This window comes from Hemitrygon akajei, chromosome 21 (genome assembly GCF_048418815.1).
Source record: "Hemitrygon akajei chromosome 21, sHemAka1.3, whole genome shotgun sequence".
In the NCBI taxonomy this organism is placed as follows: Eukaryota; Metazoa; Chordata; class Chondrichthyes; order Myliobatiformes; family Dasyatidae; genus Hemitrygon; species Hemitrygon akajei.
In genome coordinates this window covers 1,572,704-1,594,902 of record NC_133144.1, presented here as the reverse complement: position 1 = coordinate 1,594,902, position 22,199 = coordinate 1,572,704, and the positions used below count along the sequence as shown (strand labels likewise).

Here is a 22,199-nt window from a genome sequence, read left to right as displayed (position 1 = left end):
GGGATTTAGCTGCACACTTGCTGAGCGAGTGCAGATATATTTAATGTTCATTTATTATCAAAGAATGTATAAATTATATAACCTTGAGATTTACTTGGTCACAGGTAACCACAAAGCAAGGAACCCGGAAGAATACGTTCAGGATAGAGGTAGTATTCCCGTCACTGGGCTGCTCAAAGCTGTTTCCTGGAGTTTAGAAGGATAAGGGATGATCTTATTGAAGCTTGTAAGATCCTGAGAGGGCTTGACAGGGGAGATGTCAAAGTGGCACACACAAAAACTGGGAACTCAGCAGTTTAGACAGCATCTAAGGAAAGGATTAAAGAGTTTTGTATGTGTTCATCTGGACTTCCAGCATCTGCAGAATTCTTTTGTTTATGAGATCTTAAAGCCACCAGTGGTGTTGTGGCGACCACACCAGACTTCAAGGCAAATGGTCCTGAGTACAAATCCGGTTGGCTCCTTGCATGTTTTCCATCTGTGCTGGGTTGAGTGTTGGTTGTAAAAAACTGTCAAATGCTATGGAAACAGCAAAGATGCTGCCTGCTGTGCCACGAGGAGAAAAAGGGAACCAAATGAGATGTTAAGAGTTTCAAATGAGGGGAGGTAGGATCTAGTAATTTAAAACTAAAGTACAGAGAAATTTCTCCTCACTGAGCAGAATGAGGTCTGAAATTTTCAATCCCATAGACTTTTGGAGGCTTTATCATTAGAAGCATTTAAAGTGGAGGTACAGTAGTTCATTTTTTAATAGAAAGGAGATTGATGATGGTGGGGTTTGGCTCATCCTTTTCCTAATGTGTGCATAGACTTTAAGGTTAGTAACTAGACAGAGTAACTGTGCACATTGTTCAGTGGGTACCGCTAGCTCGGGAGCACATCTAACGCACTGAGTGGATGTTGTCAGATGTCATATTCAATATATCTGACTATTCTAGAAACATAGAAAACCTAGAGGGCAATACAGGCCCTTCGGCCCACAAAGTTATGCCGAACATGTCCCTACCTTAGAAGTTACCAATCTTACCCATAGCCCTCTATTTTTCTAAGTTCCATGTACCTATCCAAAAGTCTCTTAAAAGACCCTATCATATCCACCACCACCACTGTTGCCAGCAGCCCATTCCATGCACTCACCACTCTCTGCGTAAAAAACTTACCTCTGACATCTCCTCTGTATCTGCTCCCAAGCACCTTAAATCTGTGCCCTCTTATGGCAGCCATTTCAGCCCTGGGAAAAAGTCTCTGACTATCCACACGATCAATGCCTCTCATCATCTTATACACCTCTATCAGATCACCTCTCATCTGCCGTCGCTCCAAGGAGAAAAGGCCAAGTTCACTCAACCTGTTTTCATAAGGCATGCTCCACAATCCAGGCAACATCACTGTTAATCTCCTCTGCACCCTTTCTATGGTTTCCACATGCTTCATGTAGTGAGGCGACCAGAACTGAGCACAGTACTCCAAGTGGGATCTGACCAGGATCCTCTATAGCTGCAACATTACCTCTCGGCTCCTAAATTCAATTCCATGATTGATGAAGGCCAATACACCATATGCCTTCTTAACCACAGAGTCAACCTGCGCAGCTGCTTTGAGCGTCCTATGGACTCGGACCCCAAGATCCCCCTGATCATCCACGCTGCCAAGAGTCTATATTCTGGCATCATATCTGACCTACCAAAATGAACCATTTCACACTTATCTGGGTTGAACACCATCTGCCACTTCTCAGCCCAGTTTTGCATCCTATCAATGTCCCGCTGTAACCTCGGACAGCCCTCCACACTATCCACAACACCTCCAACCTTTGTGTCATCTGCAAACTTACTAACCCATCCCTCCACTTCCTCATCCAGGTCATTTATAAAAATCACAAAGAGTAAGGTGTCCCAGAACAGAGCTCTGAGGTACACCACTGGTCACCGATCTCCATGCAGAATATGACCCATCTACAACCACTCTTTGCCTTCTGTGGGCAAGCCAGTTCTGGATCTACAGAGTAATGTCCCCTTGGATCCCATGCCTCTTTACTTTCTCAATAAGCCTTGCATGTGGTACCATATCAAATGCCTTGCTGAAATCCATATACACTACATCTACTGCTCTTCCTTCATCAATGTGTTTAGTCATATTCTCAAAAAATTCAGTCAGGCTTGTAAGGCACGACCTGCCCTTGACAAGGCCGTGCTGACTACTCCTAATCATATTATACCTCTCCAGATGTTCATAAATCCTGCCTCTCAGGATCTTCTCCATCAACTTACCAACCACTGAAGTAAGACTCACTGGTCTATAATTTCCTGGGCTATCTCTACTCCCTTTTTTGAATAAGGGAACAAGATCCACAACCCTCCAATCCTCCAGAAGCTCTCCCGTCCCCATTGATGATGCAAAGATCATCACCAGAGGCTCAGCAATCTCCTCCCTCAACTTCCATAGTAGCCTGGGGTACATCTCATCCGCTCCGGTCTTGATGCTTTCCAAAAGCTCCAACACATCCTCTTTCTTAATATCTACATGCTCCAGCTTTTCAGTCTGCTGCAATCACTACAATCACCAAGATCCTTTTCTATAGTGAATACTGAAGCAAAGTATTCATTAAGTACATCTGCTATTTCCTCCGGTTCCATACACACTTTCCCACTGCCGCACTTGATAGGTCCTATTCTTTCACGTCTTATCCTCTTGCTCTTCACATACTTGTAGAATGCCTTGTGGTTTTCTTTAACTCTGCCTGCCAAGGAAGGCCCCTTCTGGCTCTCCTAGTTTCCTTCTTAAGCTCCTTCCTGTTAGCCTTATAATCTTCTAGATCTCTGACATTACCTAGCTCTCTGAACATTTTGTAAGCTTTTCTTTTCTTCTTGACTAGATTTATTACAGCCTTTGTACACCATGGTTCCTGTACCCTACCATAACTTCCCTGTCTCATTGGAACGTACCTATGCAGAACTCCACACAAATATCCCCTGAACATTTGCCACATTTCTTCCGTACATTTCCCTGAGAACATCTGTTCCCAGTTTAAGCTTCCAAGTTCCTGCCTGATAGCCTCATAATTCCCCTTACTTCAATTAAACACTTTTCTAACTTATCTGTTCCTATCTCTCTCCAATGCTATTGTAAAGGAGATAGAATTATGATCACCATCTCCAAAATGCTCTCCCACTGAGAGATCTGACACCTGACCAGGTTCATTTCCCAATACCTAATCAAGTACAGTCTCTCCTCTTGTAGGCTTATCTACATATTGTGCCAAGAAACCTTCCTGAACACACCTAACAAATTCCACCCCATCTAAACCCCTTGCTCTAGGGAGATGCCAATCAATATTTGGGAAATTAAAATCTCCCATCATGATAACACTTATTATTACACCTTTCCAGGATCTGTTTCCCTATCTGCTTCTCGATATCCCTGTTACTATTGGGCAGCCTATAAAAAACACACAGTAAAGTTATTGACCCCTTCCTTTTCCTAACCTCCACCCACAGAGACTCCATAGACAATCCCTCCATGATGACCACCTTTTCTGCAGACGTGACGCTATGTCTGATCAACAGTGCCACACCCCCCACCTCTTTTGCCTCCATCCCTGTCCTTTCTGAAACATCTAAACCCGGCACTTGAAGTAACCTTTTGTCCCTGAGCCATCCAAGTCTCTGTAATGGCCACCTCATCATAGCTCCAAGTATTAATCCACACTCTAAACTCATCAGCTTTGTTCATAATACTCCTTGCATTAAAATAGACACATCTGAAACTGTCAGTCTAAGCGTGTCCCTTCTCTATCACCTGCCTATTCTCCCTTATACACTGTCTCCAAGATTTTGTGAGCCAACCGCCTCTTCCCCAGTCTCTTCAGTTTGGCTCCCACTCCCCATCAGTCCTTGTTTAAACTCTCCCCAGTAGCCTTAGCAAACCTCCCCACCAAGAAATTGGTCCCCCTAGGATTCAAGTGCAACCCGTCCTTTTTGTACAGGTCACACCTGCCCGAAAAGAGGTCCCAATGATCCAGAAATCTGAATCCCTGACCCCTGCTCCAATCCCTCAGCCACGCATTTATCCTCCACCTCACTCTATTCCTATACTCACTGTCACGTGGCACAGGTAGTAATCCTGAGATTACTACCTTTGTGGTCCTGCTTCTCAACTTCCTTCCCAACTCCCTGTAGTCTGTTTTCAGGACCTCTTCCCTTTTCCTACCTATGTCATTGGTACCAATATGTACCACGACCTCTGGCTGTTCTCCCTCCCACAGCAGGATATCATGGACACGATCTGAAACATCCTGGACCCCGGCACTTGGGAGGCAAACTACCATCCGAGTTTCTTTCCTGCATCCACAGAATCACCTGTCTGACCCCCTAACTATAGAGTCCCCTATCACTACTGCTTTCCTCTTCCTTTCCCTACCCTTCTGAGCTACAGGGCCGGACTCTGTGCCAGAGGGATGGCCACTGTTGCTTCCCCCAGGTAGGCTGTTCTCCCCCCCCCCCCCCCCACCAACAGTACTCAAACCGGAGTACTTATTGCAATGCTCCTCAGACAGGATGAAGAGGTCAATACTCCCCAATGCCATTAGGCTTTACAATTCTACCGCCAGGACTTAAGAACTTGTTTAAAGCTATTATTAATGCTTTTTGAGATAGTGATTTAGATGAATATCATATTTTTTACTGAGTTAAGTATTGTATGTAATTAGTTTTGCTACAACAAGTGTATGGGACATTGGAAAAAAAGTTGAATTTCCCCATGGGGATGAATAAAGTATCTATCTATCTATCTATCTATCTATCTATTGTTCAGGGGGACAGCCACAGGGGTACTCTCTAGTACCTGACTCTTCCCCTTCCCTCACCTGACTGTTATCCACTTGTCCACATAGCCCCGGAGTGACCACCTGCCTATAACTCCTTTCTATCACCTCCTCGCTCTCCCTGACCAGACAAAAGTCATCGAGCTGCAACTCTAGTTCCCTAACACAGTCCCTTAGGAGCTGCAGCTCAACACACCGGGTGAAGATGTGGCCATCCGGGAGGCTGGGCGACTCCAGGACTTCCCACATCTGACACCAAGCACAGAACACCAGCCTCACACATATTCTTTCTCTCCGCAATTAACGCAGGTAAACCTACCTCACCTCGTCCCGTTATTGCCTAAGCCCGTTGAGCCAAAGCCCTATCACTCTGCTACCTCTCACTCCACTCACTGCTGGATATGGCGGTCTTCTTTTTAAACTTTTCCCGCTGTACTGGCTGATGTCATGCACCTGCACATTCCTGCCTCTCTTTACCCTGAGTAGTAAAATGCCTTTGCTCCGGAAGTCCTTGGCCATTCCACTGGCAGCTTTTTTGCTTCGAATCTGAATGACAGCTGCAATTGATCAAATTGGTTGAGACTACCTCAGGAATAAGCTAAAATGGTCATTCACAAGGCATTTCTAGTTTGAGATTCCAATTGCTTCACATTTGCCTTTTGCATTCAGGAACTGAACTCTGCTATTATTGAGGATGAGGAAGTCAGTACAACTTACCAAGATCTGAGTTTTGCACTGAAAGTAGGGTGTGAACATTGAAGAAAAGAATGAAAATAGTCAAACAGAACTGTTTTGGCCACCTGCCTGTTATGTTCTTTGGGAAGCTATGGGTTTGGTGTAAACCCAGCAAAAATTCCATAGCATTGACGTGATGATAAAATGGCATGTTCTTTTCAAATACAAGAGTACTCTGACTAACAATGCTGATTGGAAAATTCAGCTGTAAATTTTTCTGTATTCCCAAAGGGAGGAAACTGCTTCCAGACTTTGTCAGAGAGTAGGGAACACCTTCCACAAAAAGGTGATGCTATTTGAAGTTGCTTCTCTGAAAACAGGGAATACTTAACATTAGCGATAGTGCAAAAATTTCAGGTCCCAAGGTCTCAGAGAAATTTTACAAACTGCCTTCCCACACTTCAGAGACAAAAGTGATTGACAAAATTTAAAATTGTAGTTGTGTGTGTTTACGCAGGTCTGACGGGATGCTGACTTCTGGAGTGTCAGGGCTGTCAATTGCCGAGTCTCACCTGGCCGAGCTGGACAGAGACACATTACACCTGTATGGGTTTGGTGCTCTGGAATCCCTGGAGCGCAGCTGGGGCGTACAGGCGGCCGCTGCCGTCACAACGGTCTCTTTCATGTTTATTGACTTTGATGACATCATTCCCATATTACCACGGTTAAGGATTAAATTCCCAAATATTTTGGTAAGAATTTTTGGATGGTAAGGAATTGAGAGAGGGCAGGGATAACTGTGGGAGTCAGATTGAAAGGAGATGTGATAACAAGACAGGATCCTGTGAGAAAGAGTAAGAGTGAAAATGAAGGTCTCTGGGCCAGAGGAATAAACAAAGTGTCTCAGTGATTGAACAGTAACATCACATGGGGTTGAGACTCGGGAGAGATTAGAAAGTGTTTCAGTGATTGAATAGTGAGTTTACTTGGGCTGTAACTGGGGAGCGATCACAAAGTGTCTCAGTGGCTGAACTCTGAGATTACATGGAGCCGGGACTGGGGAGAGATTAGAAAATGTCTCAGTGATTGAACAGAGAGATTATGCGGGGCCGGTAACGGGGAGCGATTACAAATTGCCTCAGTGATTGAACAGTGATATAACATAGGACTGGGACTGGGAAGATATTAGAAGGAGTCTCAGTGATTGAACAGTGAGATTACATGGGGCCGCTACTCCGGAGATGTTACAAAGTATCTCAGTGATTGAACACTGAGATTACATTGGGCGGGGACTAGGGAGAGATTACAAAGTGTCCCTATGATTGAACAGTGAGATTATGTGGGGCCGGTACCAGGGAGCGATTACATTGCTTAGTGATTGAACAGTGATATGACATGGGACTGGGATTGGGGAGAGATTAGAAAGAGTCTCAGCGATTGAATAGTGAGATTAAATGAGTCCAGACTGCAGAGAAGTTACAAAATGTCTCTGTGATTCAACAGTGAGTTTACATGGGGCAAGGACTGGTGAGAGATTGCAAAGTGTCTCAGTGATTAAACAGTGAGATTATGTGTGGCCAGAACGGGGGAGAGATGAGAAAGTGTTGCTGTGATTGAACAGTGGCCTTTCATGGGGACAGGACTGGGGAGAGATTAGAAAATGTCTCAGTGAAAAAACAGTGAGATTACATGGGGCCGGGACTGGGAAGAGATTAGAAAGTGCCTCAGTGATTGAACAGTAAGATTTCATGGGCCATGACTGGGGAGAGATTACAAAGTATCTCAGTGATTCAACACTGAGTTTACAACGGGGTGGGACTGGGGGAGAGATTACAAAGTATCTCAGTGATTCAACACTGAGTTTACATCGGGGTGGGACTGAGGAGAGATTGCAAAGTGTCTCAGTGATTAAACAGTGAGATTATGTGGGGCCAGGACTGGGGAGAGATGAGAAAGTGTCACTGTGATTGAACAGTGACCTTTCATGGGGACGGCACTGGGGAGAGATTAGAAAATTTGTCAGCGATTGAACAGTGAGATTATGTGGGGCCGGTAAAAGGGAGTGATTACAAATTGCCTCAGTGAATGAACAGTGGTATGACATGGGACTGGGACTGGGGAGATATTAGAAAGTGTCTCAGTGATTGAACAGTGAGATCACATGGGACTGGGGAGAGATTAGAAAGTGTCTCTGAGATTGAACAATGAAATTATATCACGCTGGGACTGGAGGGAGATTACAAAGTGTCTTAGTGATTGAACAGTGAGATTACCTGGGGACAGATTACAAAATTCCTCAGTGATTGAACTGTGAGATTACATGGGGCTGGGGCTGAGACTGGGGAGAGATGACAAAGTGCCCCAGTTGAACAGTGAGATTACATTGGGCCAGGACTGGGACAAGATTAGAAAGTGTCTCAATGATTGAACAGTGAGATTATGTGTGGCCGGTACTAGGGAGAGATTACAAAGTATCTCAGTGATTGAACACTGAGATTACATTGGGTGGAGCTTGGGAGCGATTCCAAAGTGTCTCAGTCATTGAACAGAGAGTTTACAAGCGACTGGGACGAGATTAGACAGTGTCTCAGTGATTGAACAATGAGATTACGTGGGGAGAGATTAGAATGTGCCTCAGTGATTGAATAGTGAGATTCCAGGGGGCTGGGACTGGGGAATGATTAGAAAGTGTCTGTGATTCAACAGTGAGATTACATTTGACGGGGACTAGGGAGAGATTACAAAGTGTCTCTGTGATACAACACTGAGTTTACATGGGGCGAGGACTGGGGAGAGATTACGAAGTGTCTCTCCGATTGAAGAGTGAGATGACATGGGTCTTGGGCTGGGACAGGGGAGAGATTGCAAAGTGCCTCAGTGATTGAACAGTGAGATTATGTGGGGCTGCTACTGCGGAGATGTTACAAAGTATCTCAGTGATTGAACAGTGAGATTAAATGGGTCCAGACTGGGGAGACATTACTAAGTGTCTCTGTGATTCAACAGTGAGTTTCCATGGGGCGAGGACTGGTGAGAGATTACAAAGTGTCTCAATCATTGAACAGTGAGATTACAAGGGGCTGGGACTGGGATAAGATTAGAAAGTGCCTCAGAGATTGAACAGTGAGATTTCATGGGCCGTGACTGGGAAGAGATTACAAAGTATCTCAGTGACTCAACACTGAGTTTACATCGGGCTGGGACTGGGGAGAGATTGCAAAGTGTCTCAGTGATTAAACAGTGAGATTATGTGGGGCCGGGACTGGGGAGAGATGAGAAAGTGTCGCTGTGATTGAACAGTGAGATTATGTGGGGCCATTAATGGGGAACAATTACAAATTGCCTCAGTGAATGAACAGTGTTATGACATGGGACTGGGAAGATGTTAAAAAGTGTCTCTGAGATTAAATAATGAGATAACATGGGGCCGTAACTGGGGAGAGATTACAATGTGTTTCAGTGATTGAACACTGAGATTACATGGGGTGAAGGACTGGGGAGAGATTACAAAGTATCTCAGTGATTGGACAGTGAGATTACATGTGGTATGGACTGGGGAGAGATTACAAGGTGTCTCTGTAATTGAACAGTGAGATTTCATGGGGCCGGGAGTGGGGAGAGATTACAAAGTGCCTCAGTGATTGAATAGGGCGATTACATGGGGCTGGGACTGGGGAGAGATTAGAAAGTGTCTCTGAGATTGAACAATGAAATTATATCGTGCTGGGACTGGGGAGAGATTACGAAGTGTCTCAGTGTTTGAACAGTGTGATTACCTGGGGACAGATTACAAAGTTCCTCAGTAATTGAACAGTGAGATTACATGGGGCTGGGGCTGAGACTGGGGAGAGATGACAAAGTGCCCCAGTTGAACAATGAGATTATGTGTGGACTGTACTGGGGAGGGGTTACAAAGTGTCTTTGTTATTATACAAGGAGATAACATGGGGCAGGGACTGGGGACAGATTAGAAAATGTCTCAGTTATTGAACAGAGAGATTATGTGGGGCCGGTACTGGGGAGCGATCACAAATTGCCTCAGTGAATGAACAGTGATATGACATGGGACTGGGGAGATATTAGAAAATGTCTCAGTGATTAAACAATGAAATTACATCGTGCTGGGACTGGGGAGAGATTACTAAATGTGTCAGTGATTGAACAGTGAGATTAAATGGGACCAGTCTGGGGAGACATTACAGAGTGTCTCTGTGATTCACAGTGAGTTTACATGGGGCGAGGACTGATGAGAGATTGCAAAGTGTCTGAGTGATTGACCTGTGAGATTACATGGGGCCGGGTCTGGGGAGAGATTACACAGTGTCTCAGTGATTGAACAGTGGATCACATGGGGGCAGGACTGGGGACAGAGTACAAAGTTCCTCAGTGATTGAACTGTGAGATTACATGGGGCCGGGTCTGGGGAGAGATTACACAGTGTCTCAGTGATTGAACAGTGGATCACATGAGGGCAGGACTGGGGACAGAGTACAAAGTTCCTCAGTGATTGAACAGTGAGATTACATGAGGCTGGGGCTGAGAATAGGGGAGAGATGACAAAGTGCCCCAGTTGAACAGTGAGATTATATTGAGCCAGGACCGGGATGAGATTAGGAAGTGCCTCAGTCATTGAACAGTGAGATTATGTGTGACTGCTACTGGGGAGAGATTACAAAGTGTCTCGGTGGTTGAACTGTGAGATTACATGGGGCTGGGACTAGGGAGAGATTAGAAAATGTCTCCGTGATTGAACAGAGAGATTATGTGGGGCTGGTACTGGGGAGCGATTAGAAATTGCCTCAGTGATTGAACAGTGATATGACATGGGACTGTGACTGCGGAGATGTTACAAAGTATCTCAGTGACTGAACAGTGAGATTACATCAGGCTGGAATTGGAGAGACATTAGAAAGTGTCTCAGTAATTGAACACTGAGATTACACTGGGCGGGGACTAGGGAGAGTTTCCAAAGTGTCAGACAGACAGACATACTTTATTGATCCCGAGGGAAACTGGGTTTCGTTACAGTTGCACCAACCTAGAACAGAGTAGAAATATAGCAAAATAAAACCAGAAATAATTAAATAATAATAAGTAAATTATGCCAAGTGGAAATAAGTCCAGGACCAGCCTATTGGCTCAGAGTGTCTGACACTCCGAGGGAGGAGCTGTAAAGTTTGATGGCCACAGGCAGGAATGTCTTCCAATGACGCTCAGTATTGCATCTCGGTGGAATGAGACTCTGGCTGAATGTACTCCTGTGCCTAACCAGTACATTATGGAGTGGATGGGAGACATTGTCCAAGATTGTCCCTGTGATTGAACAGTGAGATTAAATGGGTCCAGACTCGGAAGACATTTTAGAGGGTCTCTGTGATTCAACAGTGAGTTTACATGGGGCTGGGACTGGGGAGAAATTGCAAAGTGTCTCAGTGATTAAACAGTGAGATTATGTGGGGCCGGGACTGAGGAGAGATGAGAAAGTGTCGATGTGATTGAACAGTGACCTTTCATGGGGACAGGACTGGGGAGAGATTACAAATTGCCTCAGTGAATGAACAGTGATATGACATGGGACTGGGGAGATATTAGAAAGTGTCTCTGAGATTAAACAATGAGATTATATTGTGCTGGGACTGGGGAGAGATTACAAAGTGTGTCAGTGATTGAACAATGAAATTGCGTGGGGCCGTAACTGGGGAGAGATTACCAAGTGTCTCCGTGATTGAACAGTCAGTATACATGGGGCCGGGACTGGGGAGAGATTAGAAAGTGTCTCAGTGATTGAAAAGTGAGTTTACTTGGGCTGTGACTGGGGAGCAACTACAAAGCGTCTCAGTGATTAAACAGTGAGATTACATGGGGCCGGGACTGGGGAACAGATTACAAAATGCCTCAGTGATTGAACAGTGAGATTATATGTGGTATGGACTGGGGAGAGATTACAAAGTGTCTCAGTGATTACTTGGGGCTGCGTCTGAGGAGAGAGTGCAAAGTGTCTCTGTAATTGAACAGTGAGATGTCATGGGGCGGGGACTAGGGAGAGATTCCAAAGTGTCCCTGTGATTGAACAGTGAGATTAAATGGGTCCAGACTGGGGAGACATTACAGAGGGTCTCTGTGATTAAACAGTGAGATTACATGGGGCCGGGACTGGGGAACAGATTACAAAATGCCTCAGTGATTGAACAGTGAGATTATATGTGGTATGGACTGGGGAGAGATTACAAAGTGTCTCAGTGATTGAACAGTGAGATTACATGGGGCTGGGGAGAGATTAGAAAGTGTCTCAGTGATTACTTGGGGCTGCATCTGAGGAGAGAGTGCAAAGTGTCTCTGTAATTGAACAGTGAGATGACATGGGGCGGGGACTAGGGAGAGATTCCAAAGTGTCCCTGTGATTGAACAGTGAGATTAAATGGGTCCAGACTGGGGAGACATTACAGAGGGTCTCTGTGATTCAACAGTTAGTTTACATGGGGCGAGGACTGGTGAGAGATTACGAAGTGTCTGAGTGATTGAAAAGTGAGATTACATGGGCCGGGATTGGGGAGAGATTACACAGTGTCTCAGTGATTGAACACTGCGATTACATGGGCCGTAAATGCCGAGAGATTACAAAGTGTCTCAGTGACTGAACAGTGAGATTACATTTGACGGGGACTGGGGAGACATTATGAAGTGTCTCTGTGATTCAACACTGAGTTTACATGGGGCGAGGACTGGGGAGAGATTGCAAAGTGTCTCTGCAATTGAAGAGTGAGATGACATGGGTCTTGGGCTGGGACAGTGCCTCAGTGAGATTACACAGGGCTGGGACAAGAGAGTGATTAGAAAGTGTGTCACTGATTGAACTGTGAGATTATGTGGGGCCAGTACTGGGGAGAGATTACAAAGTGTCTCAGTGATTGAACAGTGAGATTACGTGGGGCCTGGACTAGGGAGAGATTACAAAGCATCTCAGAGATTCAACAGTCAGATTACATGGGGCTGGGACTATGAAGAGATTACAAAATGTCTCAGTGATTAAACAGTGATATTCCATGGGGCTGGGGCTGGCAAGAGATTGGAAAGCGTCTCAGTGATTGATAGGTGAGATTACATGGAGCTGTCACTGGGGAGTGATAAGAAACTGTCTCAGTGATTGAGCAGTGAGATTACATGGGGCTAGGACTGGGGAGTGATAAGAAACTGTCTCAGTGATTGAGCAGTGAGATTACATGGGGCTGGGACTGGGGAGAGATTACAATGTAACTCAGTGATTGGACAGTGAGATTATATGGGGCGAAGGACTGGGGAGAGATTAGAAAGTGTCTCAGTGATTACTTGGGGCTGCGTCTGAGGAGAGAGTGCAAAGTGTCTGTGATTGAACAGTGAGATTACATGTGGTACGGATTGGGGAGAGATTACCAAGTGTATCTGTGATTGAACAATGATATTAGGTCGGGCTGGGACTGGGGAGAGATTAGAAAGTGTCTCAGTGATTGAACAGTGAGATTACATGGGGCCGGGACTGGGGAGAGATTACTAAATGTGTCAGTGATTGAACAGTGAGATTAAATGGGACCAGTCTGGGGAGACATTACAGAGTGTCTCTGTGATTCACAGTGAGTTTACATGGGGCGAGGACTGATGAGAGATTGCAAAGTGTCTGAGTGATTGACCTGTGAGATTACATGGGGCCGGGTCTGGGGAGAGATTACACAGTGTCTCAGTGATTGAACAGTGGATCACATGGGGGCAGGACTGGGGACAGAGTACAAAGTTCCTCAGTGATTGAACTGTGAGATTACATGGGGCCGGGTCTGGGGAGAGATTACACAGTGTCTCAGTGATTGAACAGTGGATCACATGAGGGCAGGACTGGGGACAGAGTACAAAGTTCCTCAGTGATTGAACAGTGAGATTACATGAGGCTGGGGCTGAGAATAGGGGAGAGATGACAAAGTGCCCCAGTTGAACAGTGAGATTATATTGAGCCAGGACCGGGATGAGATTAGGAAGTGCCTCAGTCATTGAACAGTGAGATTATGTGTGACTGCTACTGGGGAGAGATTACAAAGTGTCTCGGTGGTTGAACTGTGAGATTACATGGGGCTGGGACTAGGGAGAGATTAGAAAATGTCTCCGTGATTGAACAGAGAGATTATGTGGGGCTGGTACTGGGGAGCGATTAGAAATTGCCTCAGTGATTGAACAGTGATATGACATGGGACTGTGACTGCGGAGATGTTACAAAGTATCTCAGTGACTGAACAGTGAGATTACATCAGGCTGGAATTGGAGAGACATTAGAAAGTGTCTCAGTAATTGAACACTGAGATTACACTGGGCGGGGACTAGGGAGAGTTTCCAAAGTGTCAGACAGACAGACATACTTTATTGATCCCGAGGGAAACTGGGTTTCGTTACAGTTGCACCAACCTAGAACAGAGTAGAAATATAGCAAAATAAAACCAGAAATAATTAAATAATAATAAGTAAATTATGCCAAGTGGAAATAAGTCCAGGACCAGCCTATTGGCTCAGAGTGTCTGACACTCCGAGGGAGGAGCTGTAAAGTTTGATGGCCACAGGCAGGAATGTCTTCCAATGACGCTCAGTATTGCATCTCGGTGGAATGAGACTCTGGCTGAATGTACTCCTGTGCCTAACCAGTACATTATGGAGTGGATGGGAGACATTGTCCAAGATTGTCCCTGTGATTGAACAGTGAGATTAAATGGGTCCAGACTCGGAAGACATTTTAGAGGGTCTCTGTGATTCAACAGTGAGTTTACATGGGGCTGGGACTGGGGAGAAATTGCAAAGTGTCTCAGTGATTAAACAGTGAGATTATGTGGGGCCGGGACTGAGGAGAGATGAGAAAGTGTCGATGTGATTGAACAGTGACCTTTCATGGGGACAGGACTGGGGAGAGATTACAAATTGCCTCAGTGAATGAACAGTGATATGACATGGGACTGGGGAGATATTAGAAAGTGTCTCTGAGATTAAACAATGAGATTATATTGTGCTGGGACTGGGGAGAGATTACAAAGTGTGTCAGTGATTGAACAATGAAATTGCGTGGGGCCGTAACTGGGGAGAGATTACCAAGTGTCTCCGTGATTGAACAGTCAGTATACATGGGGCCGGGACTGGGGAGAGATTAGAAAGTGTCTCAGTGATTGAAAAGTGAGTTTACTTGGGCTGTGACTGGGGAGCAACTACAAAGCGTCTCAGTGATTAAACAGTGAGATTACATGGGGCCGGGACTGGGGAACAGATTACAAAATGCCTCAGTGATTGAACAGTGAGATTATATGTGGTATGGACTGGGGAGAGATTACAAAGTGTCTCAGTGATTACTTGGGGCTGCGTCTGAGGAGAGAGTGCAAAGTGTCTCTGTAATTGAACAGTGAGATGTCATGGGGCGGGGACTAGGGAGAGATTCCAAAGTGTCCCTGTGATTGAACAGTGAGATTAAATGGGTCCAGACTGGGGAGACATTACAGAGGGTCTCTGTGATTAAACAGTGAGATTACATGGGGCCGGGACTGGGGAACAGATTACAAAATGCCTCAGTGATTGAACAGTGAGATTATATGTGGTATGGACTGGGGAGAGATTACAAAGTGTCTCAGTGATTGAACAGTGAGATTACATGGGGCTGGGGAGAGATTAGAAAGTGTCTCAGTGATTACTTGGGGCTGCATCTGAGGAGAGAGTGCAAAGTGTCTCTGTAATTGAACAGTGAGATGACATGGGGCGGGGACTAGGGAGAGATTCCAAAGTGTCCCTGTGATTGAACAGTGAGATTAAATGGGTCCAGACTGGGGAGACATTACAGAGGGTCTCTGTGATTCAACAGTTAGTTTACATGGGGCGAGGACTGGTGAGAGATTACGAAGTGTCTGAGTGATTGAAAAGTGAGATTACATGGGCCGGGATTGGGGAGAGATTACACAGTGTCTCAGTGATTGAACACTGCGATTACATGGGCCGTAAATGCCGAGAGATTACAAAGTGTCTCAGTGACTGAACAGTGAGATTACATTTGACGGGGACTGGGGAGACATTATGAAGTGTCTCTGTGATTCAACACTGAGTTTACATGGGGCGAGGACTGGGGAGAGATTGCAAAGTGTCTCTGCAATTGAAGAGTGAGATGACATGGGTCTTGGGCTGGGACAGTGCCTCAGTGAGATTACACAGGGCTGGGACAAGAGAGTGATTAGAAAGTGTGTCACTGATTGAACTGTGAGATTATGTGGGGCCAGTACTGGGGAGAGATTACAAAGTGTCTCAGTGATTGAACAGTGAGATTACGTGGGGCCTGGACTAGGGAGAGATTACAAAGCATCTCAGAGATTCAACAGTCAGATTACATGGGGCTGGGACTATGAAGAGATTACAAAATGTCTCAGTGATTAAACAGTGATATTCCATGGGGCTGGGGCTGGCAAGAGATTGGAAAGCGTCTCAGTGATTGATAGGTGAGATTACATGGAGCTGTCACTGGGGAGTGATAAGAAACTGTCTCAGTGATTGAGCAGTGAGATTACATGGGGCTAGGACTGGGGAGTGATAAGAAACTGTCTCAGTGATTGAGCAGTGAGATTACATGGGGCTGGGACTGGGGAGAGATTACAATGTAACTCAGTGATTGGACAGTGAGATTATATGGGGCGAAGGACTGGGGAGAGATTAGAAAGTGTCTCAGTGATTACTTGGGGCTGCGTCTGAGGAGAGAGTGCAAAGTGTCTGTGATTGAACAGTGAGATTACATGTGGTACGGATTGGGGAGAGATTACCAAGTGTATCTGTGATTGAACAATGATATTAGGTCGGGCTGGGACTGGGGAGAGATTAGAAAGTGTCTCAGTGATTGAACAGTGAGATTACATGGGGCCGGGACTGGGGAGAGATTACTAAATGTGTCAGTGATTGAACAGTGAGATTAAATGGGACCAGTCTGGGGAGACATTACAGAGTGTCTCTGTGATTCACAGTGAGTTTACATGGGGCGAGGACTGATGAGAGATTGCAAAGTGTCTGAGTGATTGACCTGTGAGATTACATGGGGCCGGGTCTGGGGAGAGATTACACAGTGTCTCAGTGATTGAACAGTGGATCACATGGGGGCAGGACTGGGGACAGAGTACAAAGTTCCTCAGTGATTGAACTGTGAGATTACATGGGGCCGGGTCTGGGGAGAGATTACACAGTGTCTCAGTGATTGAACAGTGGATCACATGAGGGCAGGACTGGGGACAGAGTACAAAGTTCCTCAGTGATTGAACAGTGAGATTACATGAGGCTGGGGCTGAGAATAGGGGAGAGATGACAAAGTGCCCCAGTTGAACAGTGAGATTATATTGAGCCAGGACCGGGATGAGATTAGGAAGTGCCTCAGTCATTGAACAGTGAGATTATGTGTGACTGCTACTGGGGAGAGATTACAAAGTGTCTCGGTGGTTGAACTGTGAGATTACATGGGGCTGGGACTAGGGAGAGATTAGAAAATGTCTCCGTGATTGAACAGAGAGATTATGTGGGGCTGGTACTGGGGAGCGATTAGAAATTGCCTCAGTGATTGAACAGTGATATGACATGGGACTGTGACTGCGGAGATGTTACAAAGTATCTCAGTGACTGAACAGTGAGATTACATCAGGCTGGAATTGGAGAGACATTAGAAAGTGTCTCAGTAATTGAACACTGAGATTACACTGGGCGGGGACTAGGGAGAGTTTCCAAAGTGTCAGACAGACAGACATACTTTATTGATCCCGAGGGAAACTGGGTTTCGTTACAGTTGCACCAACCTAGAACAGAGTAGAAATATAGCAAAATAAAACCAGAAATAATTAAATAATAATAAGTAAATTATGCCAAGTGGAAATAAGTCCAGGACCAGCCTATTGGCTCAGAGTGTCTGACACTCCGAGGGAGGAGCTGTAAAGTTTGATGGCCACAGGCAGGAATGTCTTCCAATGACGCTCAGTATTGCATCTCGGTGGAATGAGACTCTGGCTGAATGTACTCCTGTGCCTAACCAGTACATTATGGAGTGGATGGGAGACATTGTCCAAGATTGTCCCTGTGATTGAACAGTGAGATTAAATGGGTCCAGACTCGGAAGACATTTTAGAGGGTCTCTGTGATTCAACAGTGAGTTTACATGGGGCTGGGACTGGGGAGAAATTGCAAAGTGTCTCAGTGATTAAACAGTGAGATTATGTGGGGCCGGGACTGAGGAGAGATGAGAAAGTGTCGATGTGATTGAACAGTGACCTTTCATGGGGACAGGACTGGGGAGAGATTACAAATTGCCTCAGTGAATGAACAGTGATATGACATGGGACTGGGGAGATATTAGAAAGTGTCTCTGAGATTAAACAATGAGATTATATTGTGCTGGGACTGGGGAGAGATTACAAAGTGTGTCAGTGATTGAACAATGAAATTGCGTGGGGCCGTAACTGGGGAGAGATTACCAAGTGTCTCCGTGATTGAACAGTCAGTATACATGGGGCCGGGACTGGGGAGAGATTAGAAAGTGTCTCAGTGATTGAAAAGTGAGTTTACTTGGGCTGTGACTGGGGAGCAACTACAAAGCGTCTCAGTGATTAAACAGTGAGATTACATGGGGCCGGGACTGGGGAACAGATTACAAAATGCCTCAGTGATTGAACAGTGAGATTATATGTGGTATGGACTGGGGAGAGATTACAAAGTGTCTCAGTGATTACTTGGGGCTGCGTCTGAGGAGAGAGTGCAAAGTGTCTCTGTAATTGAACAGTGAGATGTCATGGGGCGGGGACTAGGGAGAGATTCCAAAGTGTCCCTGTGATTGAACAGTGAGATTAAATGGGTCCAGACTGGGGAGACATTACAGAGGGTCTCTGTGATTAAACAGTGAGATTACATGGGGCCGGGACTGGGGAACAGATTACAAAATGCCTCAGTGATTGAACAGTGAGATTATATGTGGTATGGACTGGGGAGAGATTACAAAGTGTCTCAGTGATTGAACAGTGAGATTACATGGGGCTGGGGAGAGATTAGAAAGTGTCTCAGTGATTACTTGGGGCTGCATCTGAGGAGAGAGTGCAAAGTGTCTCTGTAATTGAACAGTGAGATGACATGGGGCGGGGACTAGGGAGAGATTCCAAAGTGTCCCTGTGATTGAACAGTGAGATTAAATGGGTCCAGACTGGGGAGACATTACAGAGGGTCTCTGTGATTCAACAGTTAGTTTACATGGGGCGAGGACTGGTGAGAGATTACGAAGTGTCTGAGTGATTGAAAAGTGAGATTACATGGGCCGGGATTGGGGAGAGATTACACAGTGTCTCAGTGATTGAACACTGCGATTACATGGGCCGTAAATGCCGAGAGATTACAAAGTGTCTCAGTGACTGAACAGTGAGATTACATTTGACGGGGACTGGGGAGACATTATGAAGTGTCTCTGTGATTCAACACTGAGTTTACATGGGGCGAGGACTGGGGAGAGATTGCAAAGTGTCTCTGCAATTGAAGAGTGAGATGACATGGGTCTTGGGCTGGGACAGTGCCTCAGTGAGATTACACAGGGCTGGGACAAGAGAGTGATTAGAAAGTGTGTCACTGATTGAACTGTGAGATTATGTGGGGCCAGTACTGGGGAGAGATTACAAAGTGTCTCAGTGATTGAACAGTGAGATTACGTGGGGCCTGGACTAGGGAGAGATTACAAAGCATCTCAGAGATTCAACAGTCAGATTACATGGGGCTGGGACTATGAAGAGATTACAAAATGTCTCAGTGATTAAACAGTGATATTCCATGGGGCTGGGGCTGGCAAGAGATTGGAAAGCGTCTCAGTGATTGATAGGTGAGATTACATGGAGCTGTCACTGGGGAGTGATAAGAAACTGTCTCAGTGATTGAGCAGTGAGATTACATGGGGCTAGGACTGGGGAGTGATAAGAAACTGTCTCAGTGATTGAGCAGTGAGATTACATGGGGCTGGGACTGGGGAGAGATTACAATGTAACTCAGTGATTGGACAGTGAGATTATATGGGGCGAAGGACTGGGGAGAGATTAGAAAGTGTCTCAGTGATTACTTGGGGCTGCGTCTGAGGAGAGAGTGCAAAGTGTCTGTGATTGAACAGTGAGATTACATGTGGTACGGATTGGGGAGAGATTACCAAGTGTATCTGTGATTGAACAATGATATTAGGTCGGGCTGGGACTGGGGAGAGATTAGAAAGTGTCTCAGTGATTGAACAGTGAGATTACATGGGGCCGGGACTGGGGAGAGATTACTAAATGTGTCAGTGATTGAACAGTGAGATTAAATGGGACCAGTCTGGGGAGACATTACAGAGTGTCTCTGTGATTCACAGTGAGTTTACATGGGGCGAGGACTGATGAGAGATTGCAAAGTGTCTGAGTGATTGACCTGTGAGATTACATGGGGCCGGGTCTGGGGAGAGATTACACAGTGTCTCAGTGATTGAACAGTGGATCACATGGGGGCAGGACTGGGGACAGAGTACAAAGTTCCTCAGTGATTGAACTGTGAGATTACATGGGGCCGGGTCTGGGGAGAGATTACACAGTGTCTCAGTGATTGAACAGTGGATCACATGAGGGCAGGACTGGGGACAGAGTACAAAGTTCCTCAGTGATTGAACAGTGAGATTACATGAGGCTGGGGCTGAGAATAGGGGAGAGATGACAAAGTGCCCCAGTTGAACAGTGAGATTATATTGAGCCAGGACCGGGATGAGATTAGGAAGTGCCTCAGTCATTGAACAGTGAGATTATGTGTGACTGCTACTGGGGAGAGATTACAAAGTGTCTCGGTGGTTGAACTGTGAGATTACATGGGGCTGGGACTAGGGAGAGATTAGAAAATGTCTCCGTGATTGAACAGAGAGATTATGTGGGGCTGGTACTGGGGAGCGATTAGAAATTGCCTCAGTGATTGAACAGTGATATGACATGGGACTGTGACTGCGGAGATGTTACAAAGTATCTCAGTGACTGAACAGTGAGATTACATCAGGCTGGAATTGGAGAGACATTAGAAAGTGTCTCAGTAATTGAACACTGAGATTACACTGGGCGGGGACTAGGGAGAGTTTCCAAAGTGTCAGACAGACAGACATACTTTATTGATCCCGAGGGAAACTGGGTTTCGTTACAGTTGCACCAACCTAGAACAGAGTAGAAATATAGCAAAATAAAACCAGAAATAATTAAATAATAATAAGTAAATTATGCCAAGTGGAAATAAGTCCAGGACCAGCCTATTGGCTCAGAGTGTCTGACACTCCGAGGGAGGAGCTGTAAAGTTTGATGGCCACAGGCAGGAATGTCTTCCAATGACGCTCAGTATTGCATCTCGGTGGAATGAGACTCTGGCTGAATGTACTCCTGTGCCTAACCAGTACATTATGGAGTGGATGGGAGACATTGTCCAAGATTGTCCCTGTGATTGAACAGTGAGATTAAATGGGTCCAGACTCGGAAGACATTTTAGAGGGTCTCTGTGATTCAACAGTGAGTTTACATGGGGCTGGGACTGGGGAGAAATTGCAAAGTGTCTCAGTGATTAAACAGTGAGATTATGTGGGGCCGGGACTGAGGAGAGATGAGAAAGTGTCGATGTGATTGAACAGTGACCTTTCATGGGGACAGGACTGGGGAGAGATTACAAATTGCCTCAGTGAATGAACAGTGATATGACATGGGACTGGGGAGATATTAGAAAGTGTCTCTGAGATTAAACAATGAGATTATATTGTGCTGGGACTGGGGAGAGATTACAAAGTGTGTCAGTGATTGAACAATGAAATTGCGTGGGGCCGTAACTGGGGAGAGATTACCAAGTGTCTCCGTGATTGAACAGTCAGTATACATGGGGCCGGGACTGGGGAGAGATTAGAAAGTGTCTCAGTGATTGAAAAGTGAGTTTACTTGGGCTGTGACTGGGGAGCAACTACAAAGCGTCTCAGTGATTAAACAGTGAGATTACATGGGGCCGGGACTGGGGAACAGATTACAAAATGCCTCAGTGATTGAACAGTGAGATTATATGTGGTATGGACTGGGGAGAGATTACAAAGTGTCTCAGTGATTACTTGGGGCTGCGTCTGAGGAGAGAGTGCAAAGTGTCTCTGTAATTGAACAGTGAGATGTCATGGGGCGGGGACTAGGGAGAGATTCCAAAGTGTCCCTGTGATTGAACAGTGAGATTAAATGGGTCCAGACTGGGGAGACATTACAGAGGGTCTCTGTGATTAAACAGTGAGATTACATGGGGCCGGGACTGGGGAACAGATTACAAAATGCCTCAGTGATTGAACAGTGAGATTATATGTGGTATGGACTGGGGAGAGATTACAAAGTGTCTCAGTGATTGAACAGTGAGATTACATGGGGCTGGGGAGAGATTAGAAAGTGTCTCAGTGATTACTTGGGGCTGCATCTGAGGAGAGAGTGCAAAGTGTCTCTGTAATTGAACAGTGAGATGACATGGGGCGGGGACTAGGGAGAGATTCCAAAGTGTCCCTGTGATTGAACAGTGAGATTAAATGGGTCCAGACTGGGGAGACATTACAGAGGGTCTCTGTGATTCAACAGTTAGTTTACATGGGGCGAGGACTGGTGAGAGATTACGAAGTGTCTGAGTGATTGAAAAGTGAGATTACATGGGCCGG

General features: G+C 45.7%; 1 protein-coding gene across 5 annotated transcripts in view; it reads left to right on the top strand.

Moving 5' to 3' along the window:
- Window positions 1–22,199, top strand: part of LOC140714042 (leucine-rich repeat-containing protein 49) — a 168,631-nt gene that overhangs the window by 119,191 nt on the left and 27,241 nt on the right. For all 5 annotated transcript variants that reach the window (XM_073024713.1, XM_073024714.1, XM_073024715.1 and 2 more), the window contains one exon: window positions 6,015–6,249. In XM_073024713.1, coding sequence (XP_072880814.1) covers window positions 6,015–6,249 — 235 coding nt within the window. The remainder of the gene's footprint in view (window positions 1–6,014; window positions 6,250–22,199) is intronic.